The sequence below is a fragment of the Felis catus genome, chromosome B2 (assembly GCF_018350175.1).
Source record: "Felis catus isolate Fca126 chromosome B2, F.catus_Fca126_mat1.0, whole genome shotgun sequence".
Classification (NCBI taxonomy): domain Eukaryota; kingdom Metazoa; phylum Chordata; class Mammalia; order Carnivora; family Felidae; genus Felis; species Felis catus.
The window spans coordinates 42,071,558-42,090,644 of NC_058372.1; the positions used below are offsets into that span (position 1 = coordinate 42,071,558).

Sequence of the window (19,087 nt, forward strand, 5' to 3'; positions counted from 1 at the left end):
TTGAGATCATGACCTGAGCCGAAACCAAGAGTCGGATGTTTAACTGACTGAGCCACCCAGGTGCCCCCAAACATATTTTATTTTTCTACCCTCTTTGCACAAAAGGTAGCCTGGTATACTCATCAGTCTGCACCCTCCTTTTTTTCTTAAAATTTTTTTTAATGTTTATTTATTTTTGACAGAGAGACAGAGCATGAGTGGGGGAGGGGCAGAGAAAGAGGGAGACCCAGAATCCGAAGCAGGCTCCAGGCCCTTGAGCCCGACGCGGAGCCCAAACTCACAGACCTTGAGATCATGACCTGAGCCGAAGTCGGACGCTCAACTGACTGAGTCACCCAGGTGCCCCTGCACCCTCCTTTTTTTCTTAAAAAAAAAAAAATTATTGTCCTGGGAATATTACAGATAAGCCAGGAAAAGAGGCTAGATGATCCATGTGGTCATAGATCAGACTTGGAGATATCAATATGAATTCGTGTTTAGCTTAACATAGATACAGATGATTACATACAATATATTTATAGATGTGTGTGTATACTGGGATCAGTATACACACACGCATTTCCTCCCTCTGCAGGCTGAGAGGGCCCAAAGCAACAACACTCCAGTAGCAATGAGCACACCAAGTGCCCAGTACTTGGTTTCTAATACCATTCACCAATAAACAGAACTGGGGCTTGTGGGAGAAATGTCGGATTCTAGGGCTGGTGCGGGAAAGGTATAAGATGAGCCCAACGCGTCTTGTGCCAGAAAGTAAGGAAATGCTCAAAATAATAGCAAAAACAAAGAACACAACGATGAGAGTACGTCAAAGGTGGAGCGTGATTGCCCACCCCTTAAGTGTGGGCAGCACCTAGTGACTTCCTTCCAAGGAGGGCAGTATGAAAAGTGGGAGTAACTTCATGGTAGAGAAACCTGACAAACACAACTTCAGGCAGCTGATCAAGGTCAGCGTCAACAGGAATGGCTTTTTACTTTTTTGGTTTCTTTCCCCCCAACCCCAAAACTCCAGTCTAATCATGAGAAAAACAGACAAATCTCACCTGAGGGACATTTTGCAAAACACCTGCCCGGGATTCCTCAAAACTGTCAAGGTCACCAAAACAAGGAAAGTCTGAGACACAGAGCCAGGAGGAACCTAAGGAGAAAAAGACAACTAAGTGTCATGTGGTCTCCTGGATGGGACTCTGGCACAGAAAAGGGACACTGGGTAAAAGCTAGGGAAATCTGAATAAAGTATGGGTTTCAGTTAATAGTAATGTATCAATATCAGTTCCTTAACTGTACCGAACGTACTATCCTAAGGTCAGATGCTAATTATAGGGGGAATTGGGTGTGGGGGATACAGAAATAGTCTGTACTATCTTCACAATTTCTCTGTAAATGTAAAACTATTCTCAAATAAATAGGTGGGGCGCCTGAGTGGCTCAGTCAGTTAAGTGTCCGACTTCGGCTCAAGTCATGATCTCACTGTTCGTGAATCAAGCCCCACATCAAGCTCGCTGCTGTCAACGCAGAGCCCAGATCCTCTGTCTCCCTCTCTCTCTGCCCCTCCCCCTCAGAGATAAATAATAAAATAAACTTTAAAAAATAGTTTATTTTTTAAAGTAATTAAAATAGATACCTTGGAGATATTTTTCTATTGGTGCACAGAGAGCTTCTGTATGATTTTTTTATAGTGGTGTAGGATCTCACTATGTAGTGAAGTCTTGATGTTGACTTATCTGTTCTTTCCTGACAGTTGTTCCCAATCTTCAACTATTATAACCAATGCTACAATGAATGACACCACACATGGCGTTTCATATAATGCAGATATTTCTAGAAGATACATTTCTACAAGTGGGATATTAAGTTAAAAAGTATATACATCAGGGGCGCCTGGGTGGCTCAGTTGGTTAAGCATCCGACTTCGGCTCAGGTCATGATCTGGAGGTCCGTGATTTCGAGCCCCGCTTCGGGCTCTGTGCTGATGGCTCAGACCCTGGAGCCTGCTTTGGATTCTGTGTCTCCCTCTCTCTCTACCCCTTCCCCATTCATGCTTTGTCTGTCCCTGAAAAATGAATAAATCTTAAAAGCAAAATTTACAAAAAGCATATACATCAGTAATTCATTATATATATTAAGCTCCCTCCATATCGGGGGAATTTATACTGCCACCAGCAATATAAGAGAGTGCGTATCTCCCCACATCAACACGGTATGTGGTAAAACTTTTACATATCTCTAATCTGGTAGAAACAAAATTGTTTCTCAGCGTCCTCATAATTTGCATTTTTCTTATTGCAAGTTGAAACTGAGCTAAGACTCCCGTTTTGCTAGCATTTCATTTTCTGTGAGCTGCCTCTGTATATTCTTTGTCCATTTTTATACTAGGCTTTTGTGTTTTTCCTTATACAAGTCTAGGAGCTATTTATATTTTAGGAAGATTTGTCTTTGTTCTGCCGTAGGGGCTGCGAATATTTCCCTTTGTTTGTCATTTGTCTTTCCACTGTTTTTTTTTCCCCTAATGTTTATTTATTTACCTTTGAGAGAGAGAGAGACAGACAGAGAGACAGAGCGTGAGAGGCAGAGGGGCAGAGAGAGCCAGAGACACAGAATCTAAAGCAACTCCAGGCTCTGAGCTGTCAGTACAGAGCCCGACCCAGAGCTTGAATTTGTGAACCACAAGATCATAACCTGAGCTGAATTCGGACGCTTAACTGACTGAGCCACCCAGGCACCCCTCCACTGGGTTTTAATGCCTGCCACACGTCCCCAAACCCCTCTAGTTCCTCATTCGTCCTGGTGACATTTGACCTCTTGGTGACATCTGGCTCTATAAAGACTCTTCTTTTTTTTTTTTTTTTTTCAACGTTTATTTATTTTTGGGACAGAGAGAGACAGAGCATGAACGGGGGAGGGGCAGAGAGAGAGGGAGACACAGAATTGGAAACAGGCTCCAGGCTCCGAGCCATCAGCCCAGAGCCCTACGCGGGGCTCGAACTCACGGACCGCGAGATCGTGACCTGGCTGAAGTCGGACGCTTAGCCGACTGTGCCACCCAGGCGCCCCATAAAGACTCTTCTTATTGTAAATAACATTTATTGTGTCCTTTGACTTCTGGGATTACATATTTTTTTTTTTTTAATGTTTGTTTATTTTTGGAGAAAGAGCATGCGTGTGCAGGAGAGACATTGAGAGAGAGAGAGAGAGAGAATCCCAAGCAAGCTCTGAGCTATCAGTGCGAAGCCAGGGTTGGGGCTCCAACCAAGAGATCGGTACCTGAGCGGAAGGTGGATGCTTAACCGACTGAGCCACCCAGATGCCCCCCAGGATTACATATTCTCATTAGAACATGGAAAACAGAGAAAAGCACACAGAAGAAAACCAAAATTCACCTTTCAGCCTACTTCCCAGGATAACCACTTCCTGTTTCTCAATGCCTTTGTGTGTTTGTATCTGTGGGTGCATTTATTTACAAAATAAATTTCTTTTTTTTTTTTTTTTTTTTTTTTTTGCAATTTGTTAAATCTCCCTTTTGGGAGTCTACCGCTGCACTTTCACACCCCTCGCATTTCTCCTTGCGTTTATTCTGGCTCCACAGGCAGGTCCGCCGGAGGTGCCCCTCCTGCCCGTCGCCTCTGCAGCCTCATTCTCTCGCCCAATGCGCCACATTTCTCCCACGCTGCCCGAGGTTAACCGCTGCACACGCTCCTGCCAGAGACGTGAGCCTCCAGGTCCTGTGGGTCTTGCAGAAGCACCTTCACCTTGTTGGAAACTTGGCTTCCTCAACCCGTCCCCCAGAGTGAGTCTGCTGTCTCTCTTTCCCTTAGTGGCACCAGCTAGTCAGAACCACCCAGACTCGCCCAAGCACTGTTTCCAGCCCCCGCCTCGCGCGCACCGGACATTTCCTGAATTCACCCCGCTGTTTGACCTCCATCTTGGCTCAGGCTCTTCCTCATCTGGATTCTGTTCCTCCTCCCTGCAGCAGGGTCGCCCTCTGCCCCCAGCGCACCTTCGGCCTCTGCCTTCTCTTCCTGTTTCGTCTCTGAACCGCCCCCCCCACCCTCCCCGCCCTCGCCTAGACCTCAGCTGGCTTCAAGCTCGGCCAGTCTTGTGGGAGGCCTTCTAAGAGAACTTCCACGCCTGCTCCCCAGGCCATGCTGGCCAGGCGCCCTGGACTCCTCAGGCGCCAGGCACTTTTCCCTGGCAGCACAATCGTCTCTCCTTATTGTAATTTCCTGTTTACTCCTCTGAGTGCCTTACTGACAGCCGGTGGCAGGGCTGTCTTTCACTGACTTATTTCAAGGTATTTCAAGCGCCTTCGCAGGAACACTAACTATGTTTGTTGAGGAGGGAAATGAATGGGTGTCCTAGCTAACGTGCTCACTCCCTATTTCCAACGTCCAAAGCTCTCCACCAGGGACGCCTCTTGTGGGGCTAACCTGGCCGTGCGGGGAATTGGAACCCTCCTGGGTCTGAGGTGCAAACTTCTCTACCTCGACTGTCTTCCCCGCACCCTCTTCCGACTGTCACCGAGGTCCTCTCTGAACCTCAGTTTTTTTCATCTGTCTAGGGAAGAGAACACTCCAGGGAAAATTATAAGGACCAATGAATATGAGATGTGGGTACATTATTAAAAAAACAAGAGTGCTCCATTCACTGAGCATGTTCTCTATACCAGGCGCTGTTCTAATATCTAACCAGTAGTAAAAGCCTTTTCATTCTAAATTGGCTCCATTTCACAGAAAGGTAAACTGAGGCCCGGAGCCGTTAATGACTTATTTGGCCAAGATTCCACAATGGAGGCAGAAGGGCTGGGATTTGAACCCTGAGCGGAGCCTATTTGCTTAACCACCACCCCATATTGTGTCCCTGTTAAATAATATATATTAGTATCACTCGGTCTGAAAGCTGCCCTCTTCGAATAAAACTGACCCAATCACCCAACCATCCTCTCCTGGAATGATTCTAACTCTAATGGGAATTCTGTAGGTGGATTTTTGTGTAGATACCTATTTATCTATCTCAAGGATGGAAACATGTTTAAAATGTAGCTCTTTACAAAAGAACCAGGCCCATATTTTCTGTTCTTTGACATTTGTGTTATCAGATTCAAACAGAATCAACCCTTCGGTCGAATGACACAGAGTTTCACTACATCTATTTTGCCATAACTCACATGGATTTACCTTCAGTGGTATTGGAGATGTGCATTCCCCAAACCCAGCCTTCCAGGTCTTCCAAGAACCTTTAGGCTAGGTTTCCAGTGCCTTCCCTCATATTTTCAGAATTCCCTCACTGAGAGAGGTGGGTGCAAGGGAGAGGAAGGAAGTGAGTGGGGCTCTCCTCTTGGATTCACAGAGGACAGGAGGAGATAAAGAGAGGTCTGGTGGCCCTCTGGGTCTGTGGTTCAGGGCACAGGCTTTGCTCCCCTGGAATGCCATGGGGGGGCGTGGCAAGGTCACCTCCACGTTGTTGGGTTCCCCTGACCTGTCTCCTGTGCCTGTCCTATTGCTGCGTCCCTGATGCCAGCCTCATCCCTGGCACAAAGCACCAATTCCTGCCTAAGGGAGCCAGAGAAGGAAGGGAGGGCAGAAAGGGGCCATTTCTGGACACCCAAGGAGAGACTGAGTGTAGAAAGAAGGACACCCCCAGAGAAAAGCCAGAAGCAAGAGGCACTCCCAGCACCATGCTCCCTGCTGCCAGCCCACACTGCCTTTACTTCTTGGGGTCCAGAAACTTGTGGGGAGGCAGGGAGAGAAAGAGAGGGAAAAAAATGCTGGGGGCCTGGGTGGTTCCTTTGGTTAAACTTCCGACTCTTGATTTCATCTCAGGTCATGATCTCACAGGTTCATGGGTTCGAACCCCATGTCGGCCTCTGCCGACAGACCCTGCTTGGGATTCTCCCTCTCTCCCTCTCTTTCTGCCTCTCCCCTGCTCACACTCTATCTGTCTCTCTCAAAATAAATAAATAAACTTAAAAAAAGAGGGAGAGAAAGGTGAAGAGAGTTAGGGAAATCCAGAGAAAAAGCCTAAGAGGTTGGAGAGACCAACTCAGGCATACCTTAGAGATAGTGTGGGTTCAGTTCCAAACACTACAACAAAGCAAGTATTGCAATAAAGCGAGTGAAATGAATTTTTTGGTTTCCCAGTGCATATAAAAGTTAGGTTTGCACTATACTGTAGTCTCATAAGCGTGCAATAGCATTATGTCTAAAAAGACAATCTTTTTAATTTAAAAAATGAAGTTTATTTATTTATTTATTGAGAGAGAGAGAGAGAGAGAGAGAGAATCCCAAGCAGGCTCTGCACTGTCATCGCAGAGCCCGATGTGGGGCTCAAACACACAAACAGTGAGATCGGGACCTGAGCCAAAACCAAGAGCCGGACGCTTAACCGACATAGCCACCCAGGCACCCTACAATGTGCATATCTTAATTAAAAACTAATTTATTGCTGGGGCGCCTGGGTGGCTCAGTCGGTTGAGCATCTGACTTCGGCTCAGGTCACGATCTAGCGGTCCATGAGTTCAAGCCCCACGTCAGGCTCTGTGCTGACAGCTCGGAGCCCGGAGCCTGCTTCGGATTCTGTGTCTCCCTCCCTCTGCCCCTTCCCCACTCATGCTCTGTCTCTGTCTCTCAAAAATGAATAAATGTTTAAAAAATTTTAAAAAACTAATTTATTGCTGAAAAGAAATGCTAACCTTCATCCGAGCTTTCAGCAAATCAATCTTTCTGCCGGTGGAGGGTCCTGCTTCCTTGCTGACGGCTGCTGACTGATCAGGGTGCTGGAGGCTTGAGGGTTATGGTGGCTGTGGCAGTTTCTTAAAATAAGACAACGGTCAAGTTTGCCACATCCATTGACTCTTCCTTTCACGAATGATTGCAGCATGTGCTGCTGTGTGATAGCATTTTCCCCGCGGTAGAACTTCTTTCAAAACTGGAGTCGGTCCTCTCACCTCCTGCCGTGGCTTTATCAATTATATTTACATAAAATTCTAAAACTTCTGTTGTCAGTTCATCAGTCTTCACAGCCTCTCCACCAGGAGCAGCTTCTGTCTCAAGAAACCACTTTCTTCAGGGGCGCCCGGGGGGCTGAGTTGGTTAAATGTCTGGCTTTGGCTCAGGTCATGATCTCATGGTTCCTGAGTTCAAGCCCCACGTCGGGCTCTGTGCTGACAATGTGGAGCCTGCTTTGGATTCTCTCTCTCCCTCTCTCTCTGCTCCTCCCCCACGCACTCTCTCTCTCTCTCTCTCTCTCAAATATAAATAAACTTAAAAAAAAAAAACACTTTCTGTGCTCATCCATCAGAAGCAGCTCCTCATTTGTTCATGTTCTGACATGAGCTTGTAGCAATTCCGTCCCGTCTTCAGGCTCCACTTCTGATTCTAGTTCTCTTGTTCTTTCCACCACATCCACAGCTACTTCCTCCTCTCCGAAGTCTCGAACCCCTCAAAGTCCTCCACGAGGGTTGGAATCAAATCCTTCCAAACTTCAGGGCACCTGGGTGGCTCAGTCAGTTAAGTGTCCAACTTCAGCTCAGGTCATGATCTCACGGTTCATGGGATCGAGCCCCACATCAGGTTCCGCACTGACATCGTGGAGCCTGCTTGGGATTGTGTGTGTGTGTCCCTCTCTCTCTGCCCCCTCCCCTGCTCTATTTCTCTCTCTCAAAATACATAAACATTTAAAATAAAATAAAATATTTACATAAATTATATAATTTGGCTCATAACATTTTTCCACTTGGCTTTATCTTATTCAACATCATGTTTTGACACTTATCCCTGTTGATACATGAGAGTTAGTGCACTCATTGTATCTGTTGTATGGTATTCCATTTTATGATGAAGGTGATTTTTCTTTTCTTTTTAAAAAAAAGACAAAGATTTCGGGCACCTGGGTGGCTCAGTTGGTTAAACGTCGGACTTCAGCTCAGGTCACGATCTCAAGGTTCATGGGTTCGAGCCCCACGTCAGGCTCTGTGTTGACAACTCAGAGCCTGGAGCCTGCTTTGGATTCTGTGTCTCCCTCTCTCTCTGCCCCTCCCCTCCCCCAAAATAAAATAAATATTAAAAAAGAGATTTTTTTTATTATTTTTTTTTTTTAGAGAGAGAGAGAGAGGGGCGTAGGGGCAGAGAGAAAGGGAGAGAGAGAATCCCAAATAGGCTCCACGCCACGTGTGCAGAGCCAGACATGGGGCTCAGTCTCACAAACTAGCCCCTAAAAGATTTCAGGTAATCTCTACACCCGATGTGGGGCACGAACTCATAACCCCAAGATCAAGGGTCCCATGTTCCACTGACTGGGCCAGCCAGCCAGGTGCTCCAAAGTTGACTTTTCTGTTCTCCTATTGGTGGACATTGGTTGTTTCTGTGTGTTTTGTTGTTGTTGTTGTTGCAAAAAGCATCAACAGATATCCTTGCACACATCTCCCTGTGCCCATTTGTGGACGTTTCTCTAGAGTTCCACCTGGAAGTAGGACTGCTGCATTCCAGGGAAATGTGCGTTTCCAGTTTCACCAGATATTGCCAAAGTGCCTTCTAAAATGATGGTGCCAGGGCGCCTGGGTGGCTCAGTCGGTTGAGCGTCCGACTTCAGTTCGGGTCACGATCTCGCAGTTCGTGGGTCCGAGCCCCTCGTCGGGCTCTGTGATGACAGCTCGGAGCCTGGATTCTGCTTCGGATTCTGTGTCTCCCTCTCCCTCTGCCCTCCCCGACTCTGTCTCTCTCTCTCTTTCTCAAAAATAAACATTTAAAAATTTTTTTTAATAAAAAATAAATAAAATAAAATGTGCCTATTAGCTCTCTCTTCATCTACTTCTCAGAGATCCAGAATGGTAACCCTTTCAGATACCGTTTGCAGTTCCCCCTATGCTGGTGTAGATAAGTAACTTTTCATGCGTATGGGTCACTTGTGTCTCCTTTCCAGGAAATGACCTGCTCATGACCTTTGTTCATTTTCCTTGTTGTTACTGCTGTTTCCTTGTTGTTGGTGCTGTTTTCTTATTGATTATAGAAGTATTTTGTTTATGATGGATACCAAATCGTTTCCAGGTATGTGGGTTGCAAATGTCTTCTCCCAGTCTGGGAGGGACGGTCTTGTCATTTTGTTGTGAGTGCCTTGTGTTAATTGAAAGTTTTTGAATTATTCTTGAAGCTGGGTAACTGATACGTGGGAGTTCGTCATACTATTATCTCTACTTTTGTATAATTGTGAAGACAACGCAAAAAGTTTATAAAAATCTATGACACAAATAAGCGTCTACTATCCCAAATTCCTAAAGATCAGCTCCTATATTATATAGTTGTACTTTCCACATTCAGATCTCTGATGCTACTGGGATATATTTCTGTAGTTGGTACACCGACAGGTCAACACTTCTCTTTCCCTCATGGAGGGCCAACTGTCCCAGCCCCATTTCCGACCCTGGGCTCCAACCCTGTCCCTTCTCCTCTGAGCAGAAACTCCCCCTCTGCCCCATGTACTCTGGGGTCTGTTTCTAAATTCTCTATTCTGTTCCGTAGCCACTGTGTCTTTGTTTGCGTTTTGCCACACCGTTTTAATTCCCATATTATTAGATTGGCCAGAGTAGTATCTGTAGGGCCAGATTGGTATCCTTTCTTCTTTTTCTCCTTGGTCCTTTTTTCTTCCACATGCATTTAAGAAATTTTTTTTTTTAACTTTTATTCATTTTTGAGAGACTGAGACAGAGTGCAAGCGGGGGGAGGAGCAGCGAGAGGGGGAGACACAGAATCCGAAGCAGGCTCCAGGCTCCGAGCTGTCAGCGCAAAGCCCGACGTGGGGCTCAAGCCCATAAACTGTGAGATCATGACCTGAGCTGAAGTCAGATGCTTCAGAGACTGAGCCCCCCAGGCGCCCCTTCCATATACATTTTTTGATCGGCTTACTCAATTCCAGAAAGGGAAGCAACCAACACTGTTGGGATCTTAATTGGGATCACACTGAATTTCCAGATTAATTTGGGGGAGAACTAACATTTGTGTAACCTGATACTCTCCTGACCATTGTTACCGGGCACGTTAATCCGGATGTTCAGGGCTTCTTTTTTTGGTCCCTCTGTAAAAATGGTGTTTGCTTTCACCGTTAGGGTCTCACTCAGTCTTTGTTAGACTTATGCCTGGGGTTTGTGGGTTTTGCTGCTGTCCCTCCACCCATCAAATATGCCAGGCATGTCCTTCCCTACCTCCTACTCCTGCCTCTTGGTGCCCACCCCTCCTTCCTGCTGCCCAGGGAGCAGCTGTCCTGTGCCAACAGCTGACTTCCCTGTGAGGCGTTACCAGAGGGGTGCAGCTCACACCCCCCACCTTAGGTCCTGTCAGCTGAGTCTGGGGAGAGTGACAGTTGTTTCAGCGGGGACAATGGGCCGCATTCTGTACAGGCTCCTCTCTGGGCCGCCTTCCCCCTGGCCACAGCAACTGTTCTTGCGGATAGGGTAGGGTCCCACCTGTCAGCTCTACTCTTTCCGGCAACGCTCAACTCCCTGACCCATTTCTCCATGCCTGAGAAGCATGTCTAGTATGTGTCCTCCTACCTGGCTGCCTGGTCATGAGCCTATCCTGGCCTGGAATTGGTGGGCAGAAGAACGGACGGTGGTCATGGGTCATGGGTCGTGGGACTGTCCCCTCCCAAGTGCATAATCTCTTACCTCAGTGGTGCTGCAAGTACCCGAAACTTTCTCCCAGGCCTCAGATGCTCACAACGGCCCCACTCAGACAGTTGAGTGACTATTGTCACAAGCCAAGAGGAGCTGTGCTAGGTAACAGGGCTGAACTCCCAGTGCCAGGCTGGTGCTCTGCCCTTCCCCCCCACCAACCCCGACACTCCCCACCCCTGACTGGCCTCCACACCTGCTCTTCAGCACCTGCACCCTCAGCACCCCTGCCCTTGATGAGGCGCCCCTGGCTTCTCTTCAGAACACCTGTTTGGGGGTGGGCACTGCCTTCAACTTCCCACGAATGGGGAGGCTCCAGGCCAGTGCTGATCCCCCAGAGGGGCAACAGGACAGTGACAGATGACAGAGCCAGGGGCCGGGGCCCGAAGGAGACTTGAAAACTCCATCGATTTTTCAAGCTTTAACTGAGGCCCAGCACCCACTCTCAGTGGCTGGTCGTGAACATCAGGGGGTCCCCTAGCAGACCTTCGAGAGGCAGCCAGCTGCCCTGGCCTCAGACATAGGGTGTACTGGGAGGTAAAACCCAAATGATGAAAGGAAGGAAACTCTTGTTTACCGGACACTTTCTAGAGCCAGTTCTGGACCATGTTCTCCCATGTCTCCATCCTGTCAGAGGCAGGAGTGGTGACAATTCCCGTGTTAGAGAAGGGGGCCACCACACAGCACAGCTCCAGACGGTGTTATCCCCATCCCCACTTGTGCAGTGCACAGTCTGCTCAGGCGTCCCCGGAGGCCCTGACAGAGAGTCCCAGAGCCAGCATGTAAATCCATTCTTCACCTCTCTGTGCAGGCCGTGGCAGAGGAGGTCATGTAGTGGAGTGCTGTGGACCCCTGCATGGGGACAAGCGGAAAGGGGTGGGAAGAACGGAAGGCCCCGCGGTCCCTGGTCTCCCAAGAACCCATTAGCTATATGGGGTGCCTGGCTGGCTCAGTCGGTGAAGCGTGAGACTCTTGATCTCGGGGTTGTGAGTTCAAGCCCCATGTTGGGTATAGAGATTACTTATAAAAAAAACTAACTATATTGCAACTCTCACCGCCCCCCCCCCCACCCGGTCTACCCAGTTGCTTGTCTCACACTATCTGCTGACTCTCCGTGGATCTGTCCCGTGTCCTCGGCGGCAACTGACACAGGCCTGGCACACGGTCACTGGCACTTCAGTGCTTGTGGTTGACACGAATGGCCCCAATTACCCAAAAGCATTCTAGAGACCCCTGAGGCTCTGGGAAGAAGACCAGGGAGGAGGACTCCAGGGGTCACAAACTTCACAAGTTGGCCCTCAGATCCTGTTTTGTTTTTTTAATTGACTTTAAGGAACAGGAGGTTTGGCCAGTTTCCTCAAAGTTTCTGGCCTCTTCCCAACAGCAGAGGGTGGGGGGCAGAGGTGAGGGTGGTGCAGGCAGGATCCGTTACACAAGGCTAAATCAGGAACTGGGAGGAATTGCTCTGTGCTAGCTCCGTTGCCAGAGAGGATGGTTATCTTTCCAGGAAAGGCTGAGGAAATCCTTAGCAGCGCCCCTCCTTTTCTGCCTTGGAGAAAATGTCTGGGGCAGGTGATGGGCATAGGGAAGGATTAATCCAGGTGAAGGTGGGAAGGAGGTGGACAGGGGAGTTAATCCCACGGGGTTAGGGAGTAGAGAGTAAACTAAGACTAGACCCAGGTCCTGGCAGCTGCTGCCCCTCCCCCACCTCCCTTTTCACCGCCCCCCCCCCCCCCCCCCCCCCCCCCCCCCGCCACCTCTGAGGTTCCCCATTGTTACCAGAGACAACATCCTGTTTCCTTTACTTGCCTCACTGGTCTAGGTCCAAGAGTCCCTCACTATGCTGGGGGGTGGGGGGCGTGCGGAGAAGGGAGTGGGGAGATAGGGGAAGGGACGAGGACAAGGATGAGGGATGGGACAGGGATGGGACAGGCATCTGACTCCAGGTCCAAGGTCCAAGGATCTCACAGCTGTAGCAACTGAGGTTGGAGGGGAAGTGTGACTTACTTGAGGTCATCAATTTCTGCTTATGCGGGTCAGTGCTTGGTTGGGACTCATGGTTCCCCCAAATTTCATACTTCGAAGGTTCCCAGAGGGAACCATCAGGTCTGACTCCTTTCCCTTGGGTTCATGTGATTGGTTCGCCTCTCTGAAAGGCTCTCTCCAGCTTCCATGGCAAACAGGGTCTCACATCCTAAGAGTGTATGCAGATCACAGGAGCTCTGGGGCTCAGCAGCACAGGCTCTGGACAAGCAGGTCTGAGTTTGGGACCCATCACAGAACCTTCACTGATTCATTCTTTACATTGAAAGTTTACTGCCAAGCACTGGGGACCACCAGCAGACAAAACAGATGTAAGTCCCTACGTTCTCTGGGGTGGGGGTGGGGGGCAGCAGATAATCAGTAAGATAAGGAAGTAAAATAAAATATATAGCAGGTCAGAAAATGATTTGCTGTGGAGACAAGTAAAACAGATTTGGATAGAGAGGGGACAGAGGAGATGGGATGAAAGGGGTGTAATTTTAAACAGGATGGATAGGTGCCATATGGGCAAAAACTTGAAAGAAGTGAGCTAGAGCCCCATGTGGATACCTGGAGAAAGAGCCTTGTGGGAAGGAGAAGAGTGGGTGCAAAGGGCCTGAGGCAGAACCATATCTGGCACAGTTAAGGAGCAGCAAGGAGGCCAGTGTGGCTGGAGCAGAATGAGAGAAACAAGGATAGAAGTTGAGTCAGGAAGTTAGGTGAGGTCAGACCACCCAAGGCTTTGTAGGTTGCAATTAAAGCCTTTGGCTTTAACTCTGAGATGGGAGCCACTGGACCGTTTGTGCAGAAAGAAGACAGGATCTGATTTATGGGGGTTTTTTGTTTTGTTTCAAGCACAAATGTACTTAAAACAGCGCATGGGGCGCCTGGGTGGCGCAGTTGGTTAAGCGTCCAACTTCAGCCAGGTCACGATCTCGCGGTCCGGGAGTTCGAGCCCCGCGTCAGGCTCTGGGCTGATGGCTCGGAGCCTGGAGCCTGTTTCCGATTCTGTGTCTCCCTCTCTCTCTGCCCCTCCCCCGTTCATGCTCTGTCTCTCTCTGTCCCAAATAAATAAATAAACGTTGAAAAAAAAAATTAAAAAAAAAAAAAAAAAAAAACAGCGCAAAGCCCATGCAGGGCTTGAACCCATGACCCTGAGATCAAGACCTAAGCTGAGATCAAGAGTTGGATGCTTAACCAGCTGGGCCACCCACGCACCCCTGAGCCATATTTCATAAAAATCTTCCTGGTCACTGTGTGGAAAAGAGACACAGGAACCGCCAGTTAGGAGGCGACTGCAGTAATTCAGGTGAGAAATGACGAATGCTCAGATAAGGGTAGTCGTGGTGACATCAGTGAGAGGTGGTGAGATTCTGGATATTTTGAAAGTAGAGGTGCCAGAATTTACTAATATGGGTAGTGAACTGTGACGGGAAGAGAGAAGTCAAGATAACGTCCAAGATTTCGGCCAGAGGAACTAGAAAGTTGCATTTGTCACTTACAGGGATGGGCAAGCCTGAAGGAGGGGCAGGTTTGGGGGGAGATCAGGCCATTTATCTGTGGTAGGACTCTGGCTAAGTGAACCACTCTGAACCTCGGTTTCTTCATCTGTACAATGGTTATAATAGCTCTCCTGCAGAGTGTGTGGTGCCTAAATGGGGTGTCTCTTGATCAGACGGAGGCCCCCAAATGTGGAGTGATGATTGGGTGGGAGCCGGTGGTGCAGGCAGTGAAATAACTCACCTGAGGCAGAACGAAGGGGAGAGAAGTTTAGTGAACACACCGCAAGGGAGCATCTGGCTGGACAGCAGAGGAGGGGCTATCTACAACAAGGCAGTGGGAGGGAAAGTGAGGAGGTATGGTGACAGGGAGTTTTCCCTGTTTTGGTACCTGTGCCTAGTTGTTATGGGTCAGTTAGGGCCTATGGATATTTCAGGGTGGGTGGCCTGATAGACCTGTCTGTATTCAGCCAAGTGGTCGCTGTGGCCCTTTTGTTTTAAGTTTATTTATTTATTTGGGGCAGGGAGGGGTGCAGAGAGAGAAGGAGAGAATCTCAAGCAGGCTCTGCACGCTCAGTGTGGAGCCCCACGTGGGGCTCGAACTCACCAACCATGAGACCGTGACTTGACCAGGAGTCGGATGCTTGACCGACTGAGCCACCCAGGTGCCCCTCACTGTGGCCCTTTTCTGCATTCCATTGCTCAAGCCTGTTTGTCTAAAAGCAGCCTCCAGATAATGGCAGTAAGAAGTGAGTGAGGTCATGAGCTCACAGGATTGGCACATGTGTCGGCCCATGGCCCAAGGATGACACATGACCAGCACATCTCCTCAGGCAGCAACTGGAAGGAGAGGAAGACTGAACCATAAATCTGAACTCGAGCTCCTCTCTCTGCTTCCTCCAGGCAGAAGTGGGAGGGCCTTTCTGACACTGAGGTTTTCTTTCTTCAAGGCCTTCGGTGGTTTTAGAGATGGTGATGATGCTAATGGAGGCTGGTGATGGAATGACGATAACTGTTCCCAAAGCTGTGAAGTTTACAAAATGCTTTCATGGCCATTATCTCTTCTGGGTCCAGAAAGGCAAAACGTGTACCCATTTTATGAAGTAGGAGGATGTGGTATTCAAAAACAAAACAAACCCAGGTTGTCTCTGTATTTCGCTAGCTCATGAAACTTCATTTCATCTTGGGCAAAAGTGAGTGAAGAGGGTCCTAAAGTGGGTGGGAGTGCCACTGAGCTGTGTCCAACTGTCAGATGGACTGTGACCTCACTCCTCTGCCCCCCGTGCTTGCCCACGTCCTGCCGTCCTGTTCTCCCTGTTTCGGTCACTCCCTGCTATAGCATGCCTGGCGTGTCTGGGCTGCAGCCTTCCCACTTCTGAGGTTTGGGCAAATGGGTCTCTTACATCGTCCCATTCCAGGTACTCCCAGTTACTGAGACAACAGTGGAGGGGACTAGAGACCAGAAAAATCAATGCGCCGACAGTCACACCCTTAGAAAGCACAGTCTGGGTTCCAACTCTGAAGTCTACACCCAGCAGGAAAAATTCCTGCATGTGCTCCTTCTACTTCTTCCGAGCCAGCTGCCCCCTGCCCTCAACATACCAGGTGCCAGAACACAGCTGTCTCTTCGTTAATCCCCCCACCCAGGCAAGCGGTCCTAGGGTGGGGCTGAACTGGGTGGGGCCGCCCTGTAGGGTCCAGGGAGGCTGTGCCCCTGCAGGCAAATTCAGCCAGAGACTGATTCTGAGCAACAGTTCTGACTGGTGAGAGCTGCTGCCCGGTGGGGTTGGGGGGGATTGGGAAGGTAGGAAGTGTCAGGTCTGGGTGGATCAAGGGGCCTCGGAGGAAAATTTACAATTGCCTAGGGAAGAACTGCTGGGTTGAGACTGAGGATGTGCCTGAGGAGGGGTGGAACTGACTGGGGTGTGTGTGTGTGTGTGTGTGTGTGTGTGTGTGTGTGTGTGTCTAGGGAACTAGAGGAGCCCCTGGAGACTGGGAAGGGCAAATTGCGGGTCCTAGCCTCAGTTTTGCTCTTGCCTCGGTTCAATGTCTCCATCTGCACTGTGGTAAGAACCTTCCTGCCCCAGCTACCTTGCCAAGAGAAAGGGCTTCTGGGAAGCAAAAACGGCCCAGGAATTGAAGTGGGGGGAGCATGAGGGTATACACTGGAGTGGGGGGACACCTGCCCACCCCAGTTTTCGCCAGGTGAGGAGGGAGCAGGAAAGGGGCAAGCTTAGAGTCTGGATTGCTTTCGCAGTCGCTGACCCAGCCATGCCCGCTCCACTGCTCCCACTGCTGCTTCGAACCCTGATGTCCCGCTTGCTGCTGCCTGCCACCCGCCTGGCCCGCCGGCACCTCCTGCCCCTCCTGCGCCGACTGGCCCGCCGACTGGCCCGCCGCCTGGGCTCGCAGGATGTTCGAGAAGCTTTGCTGGGCTGTCTGTTGTTCATCCTCAGCCAGAGCCGCCCGCCCGACGCTGAGGAGGTCTCCAGAGTGGCTGGCCAGGAGAGGAGGGAGAGGCTAGCTCCCCCAAAATGAGGCTGCGATCCCTGATATTGGCTGTGTCATCAAAAGCCATTCTTTTGGAGCAAGACAGTCCTGGCACCACCACTGAGCACAGCCTACCCACTGTGCAGAAGACGCGGTGGGGGGCCGAGCACAAAGAGGGGTCTGACCAGGAATGCCTCCCCACTCCCAACAGGAATGACTGGAAGGATACCCAGCATCTAGCAGAAAACTGATCTTACACGACCCTGCACTCCTCCTTCCAAGACACCTTTCCTAATCGCATCTGGGCTGGGAAGGGAAGGGAGGGGGATGAGGGGAGTGACTCTGCTCCCCCACCCCCATCCCGGGCAAATGGGAACCTGAGTTCCAGTGAGGGACAGTCCTCGGATAACTGACAACTTATCTGAGAGGGGAGATTTTAACCCAGACAGTCTGTCCTTCAGACTCAGGATTTTCCTTCAAATAATAGAACCTTGATTTGGTCAGTCTTGCCCCAAAGCCCAGCACGCAGCAGTTGCTCAATAAATATCTGCTCATTTGAATTCGTGGGATACCATTGAAAATTGTGTCACCCATGCTCCTACACTGAAAAACAGTCTAACGTGGCCAGGGGGTGGGAGGGGGAAAACCACTCCCGGCTCCCTTTTGCTTCCTATTCCGTTGTCCTGCAGTCCTCATCTCCTGGAGATCGTTTCTCTTGCGTAACTTCAGTATGTCACCCCGTGACCCAGCAGTCCTGGGTCCGATTTAGAGGTCTGGCCGGCCAGCTCAAGGTAAGAAGGAAAACTTCCTCGGGCCAGGTCCGAGACTGCTCACCTAGCGGCGTGGCAAGAGGGAGATTTGTTTGCTAAGGGGCCCTGCCGGCAGCCACCCAGGGGAGCAGAACAAAAATGCTTCCCCTGAGGGGCACTGTGCCTTTTAAGAGATCTGGGCCGTTGGGGGTGGAGGTGACCATGGGCGTTCACCTCATTATTTCCTCCTCCCCAAAGAGCAGCCCCTAAGGGGTCAGATCAGAGGTGCCCGATTCATTTGCTTTCAGCCTCCGGGTAATTTGCTTATTGTTCCCAAGCAACAGTCCTCCCTCCCACCTCCCTCCCTCCGCGAGTCTTAGGCTCTAGGTTGGGGGGGGGGGGTGGAGATAGTGAGGGATGCGGGCCCCTCTCAGGATCCCCATACGGTCCCCACACCAGTCTGAAGTTCGGCCCCTGGGAAGAAGTGACGCCAGAGCTGTGCGCCCCCACTCCAGCCCCGCGGGACCTTCCGCCAGACCCCCGCCTCCCCACCCCTCTCGGCACCATCTGCTTCCTCTTGGCGGCCTCAAAATCAGAGCACGTGCTCGCCCCTCTCGGGAAGGCGACCCGGGGGAAGGGGACTTCAGCCCGTGGTCCCCTAACCTCGTTCCCCTCTGGGGTCACGGGCACCTTTTCTCTCGCCTGCTCCCGGCCTTCCCTACGGCCGGCCTCGTTCGCCCCGGAGTGGCGGAGTGGCGCGGCGCGAGGAGGGACGGAGCAGGCCGCGGAGTGCGGGGCGGTAAGCCGCCGGGGTAGCCCGTTGCAGCCCGTCTCCCGCCCGGCAAGAGGCCGGTGTGACCCGGCGCGGGCCGCGAGCTACGGCCACGGCCCCAGCCCCGAAGTAAGGAGGCCACGAGGGGGACCCGGGCCGGGGGATTTCCGTCCTCCCCCACCCCCTCCGGCTCCCAACCGGCAGGACTGCGGGGAGCGGAGGCGGGCCTCCAGCGCAGTGGGGCGGGGTCTGCGCGGTTCCCACGCGCCGCGCCGCCAGGGCAGGGACAGGTGCTGGTGCGGCCCTAGTTGGGGGATATCAACCGTGTCGGAATCTGCGGTTTCCGGTACAGGGGAGCCTTTAATCAGACTTGGAAGGCCACCCTCCCCCCCCCCCACGACTCTTCCTCCCCACCCCTGCCGCCCTAACCGTATACAGATGCCCCCAAGGTCAGAGACCTGCCCAGAGCAAAGGGTAGGGGGAGAGGCCCGAGAAATTAGTGTGAGACGACCAAGCCCAGACCTAGTGAACCTCAAATCTTAAACCCTGACCCTCGTTCCCATCCTGGAGTACACACACCCACTAGGAAGGCGAGGGAAGTGAGAGGGCTGGATTCTGTATCTTAAATGTTTGTTTGTTTTTTATTTATTTTTTGTGGGGGGTAGGGGCAGAGAGAGAGGGGGACAGAAGATCTGAAGAGGGCTCCCCGCGGACAGCAGAGAGCCAGTGGTAGGGCTCAAACCTACCAACCAGGAGATCATGACCTGAGCTGAAGGTAGACGCTTAACCCACTGAGCCACCCAGGAGCTCCTGTACTTTAAATGTTGATGTTTGATTCATCATAGATTTTTTTGCATTAACTTTGATTTTTTTAAAGACTACAGTAAAATATTATTTA

General features: G+C 50.5%; 1 protein-coding gene across 2 annotated transcripts; it reads left to right on the forward strand.

Annotated features, from left to right (window-relative positions):
* The first annotated feature begins 12,559 nt into the window (after window positions 1-12,559).
* Window positions 12,560-17,228, forward strand: MYMX (myomixer, myoblast fusion factor). 2 transcript variants are annotated; one of them, XM_019830655.2, is made up of 3 exons: window positions 12,560-13,011; window positions 15,597-15,783; window positions 16,436-17,228. In XM_019830655.2, exon 3 carries the CDS (start codon window positions 16,450-16,452, stop codon window positions 16,714-16,716), a length of 267 nt encoding a protein of 88 aa, XP_019686214.2. In that variant the 5' UTR covers window positions 12,560-13,011; window positions 15,597-15,783; window positions 16,436-16,449; the 3' UTR covers window positions 16,717-17,228. The 2 variants fall into 2 exon arrangements, with proteins under 2 accessions (XP_019686214.2, XP_019686213.2); XM_019830654.2 differs by lacking the exons at window positions 12,560-13,011; window positions 15,597-15,783 and adding an exon at window positions 15,831-15,941.
* Window positions 17,229-19,087: the final 1,859 nt, after the last annotated feature.

Coding starts and splice junctions, on each gene's coding strand:
- MYMX (XM_019830655.2), top strand. CDS start 16,450: ATGCCCGCTCCACTGCTCCCACTGCTGCTTCGAACCCTGATGTCCCGC.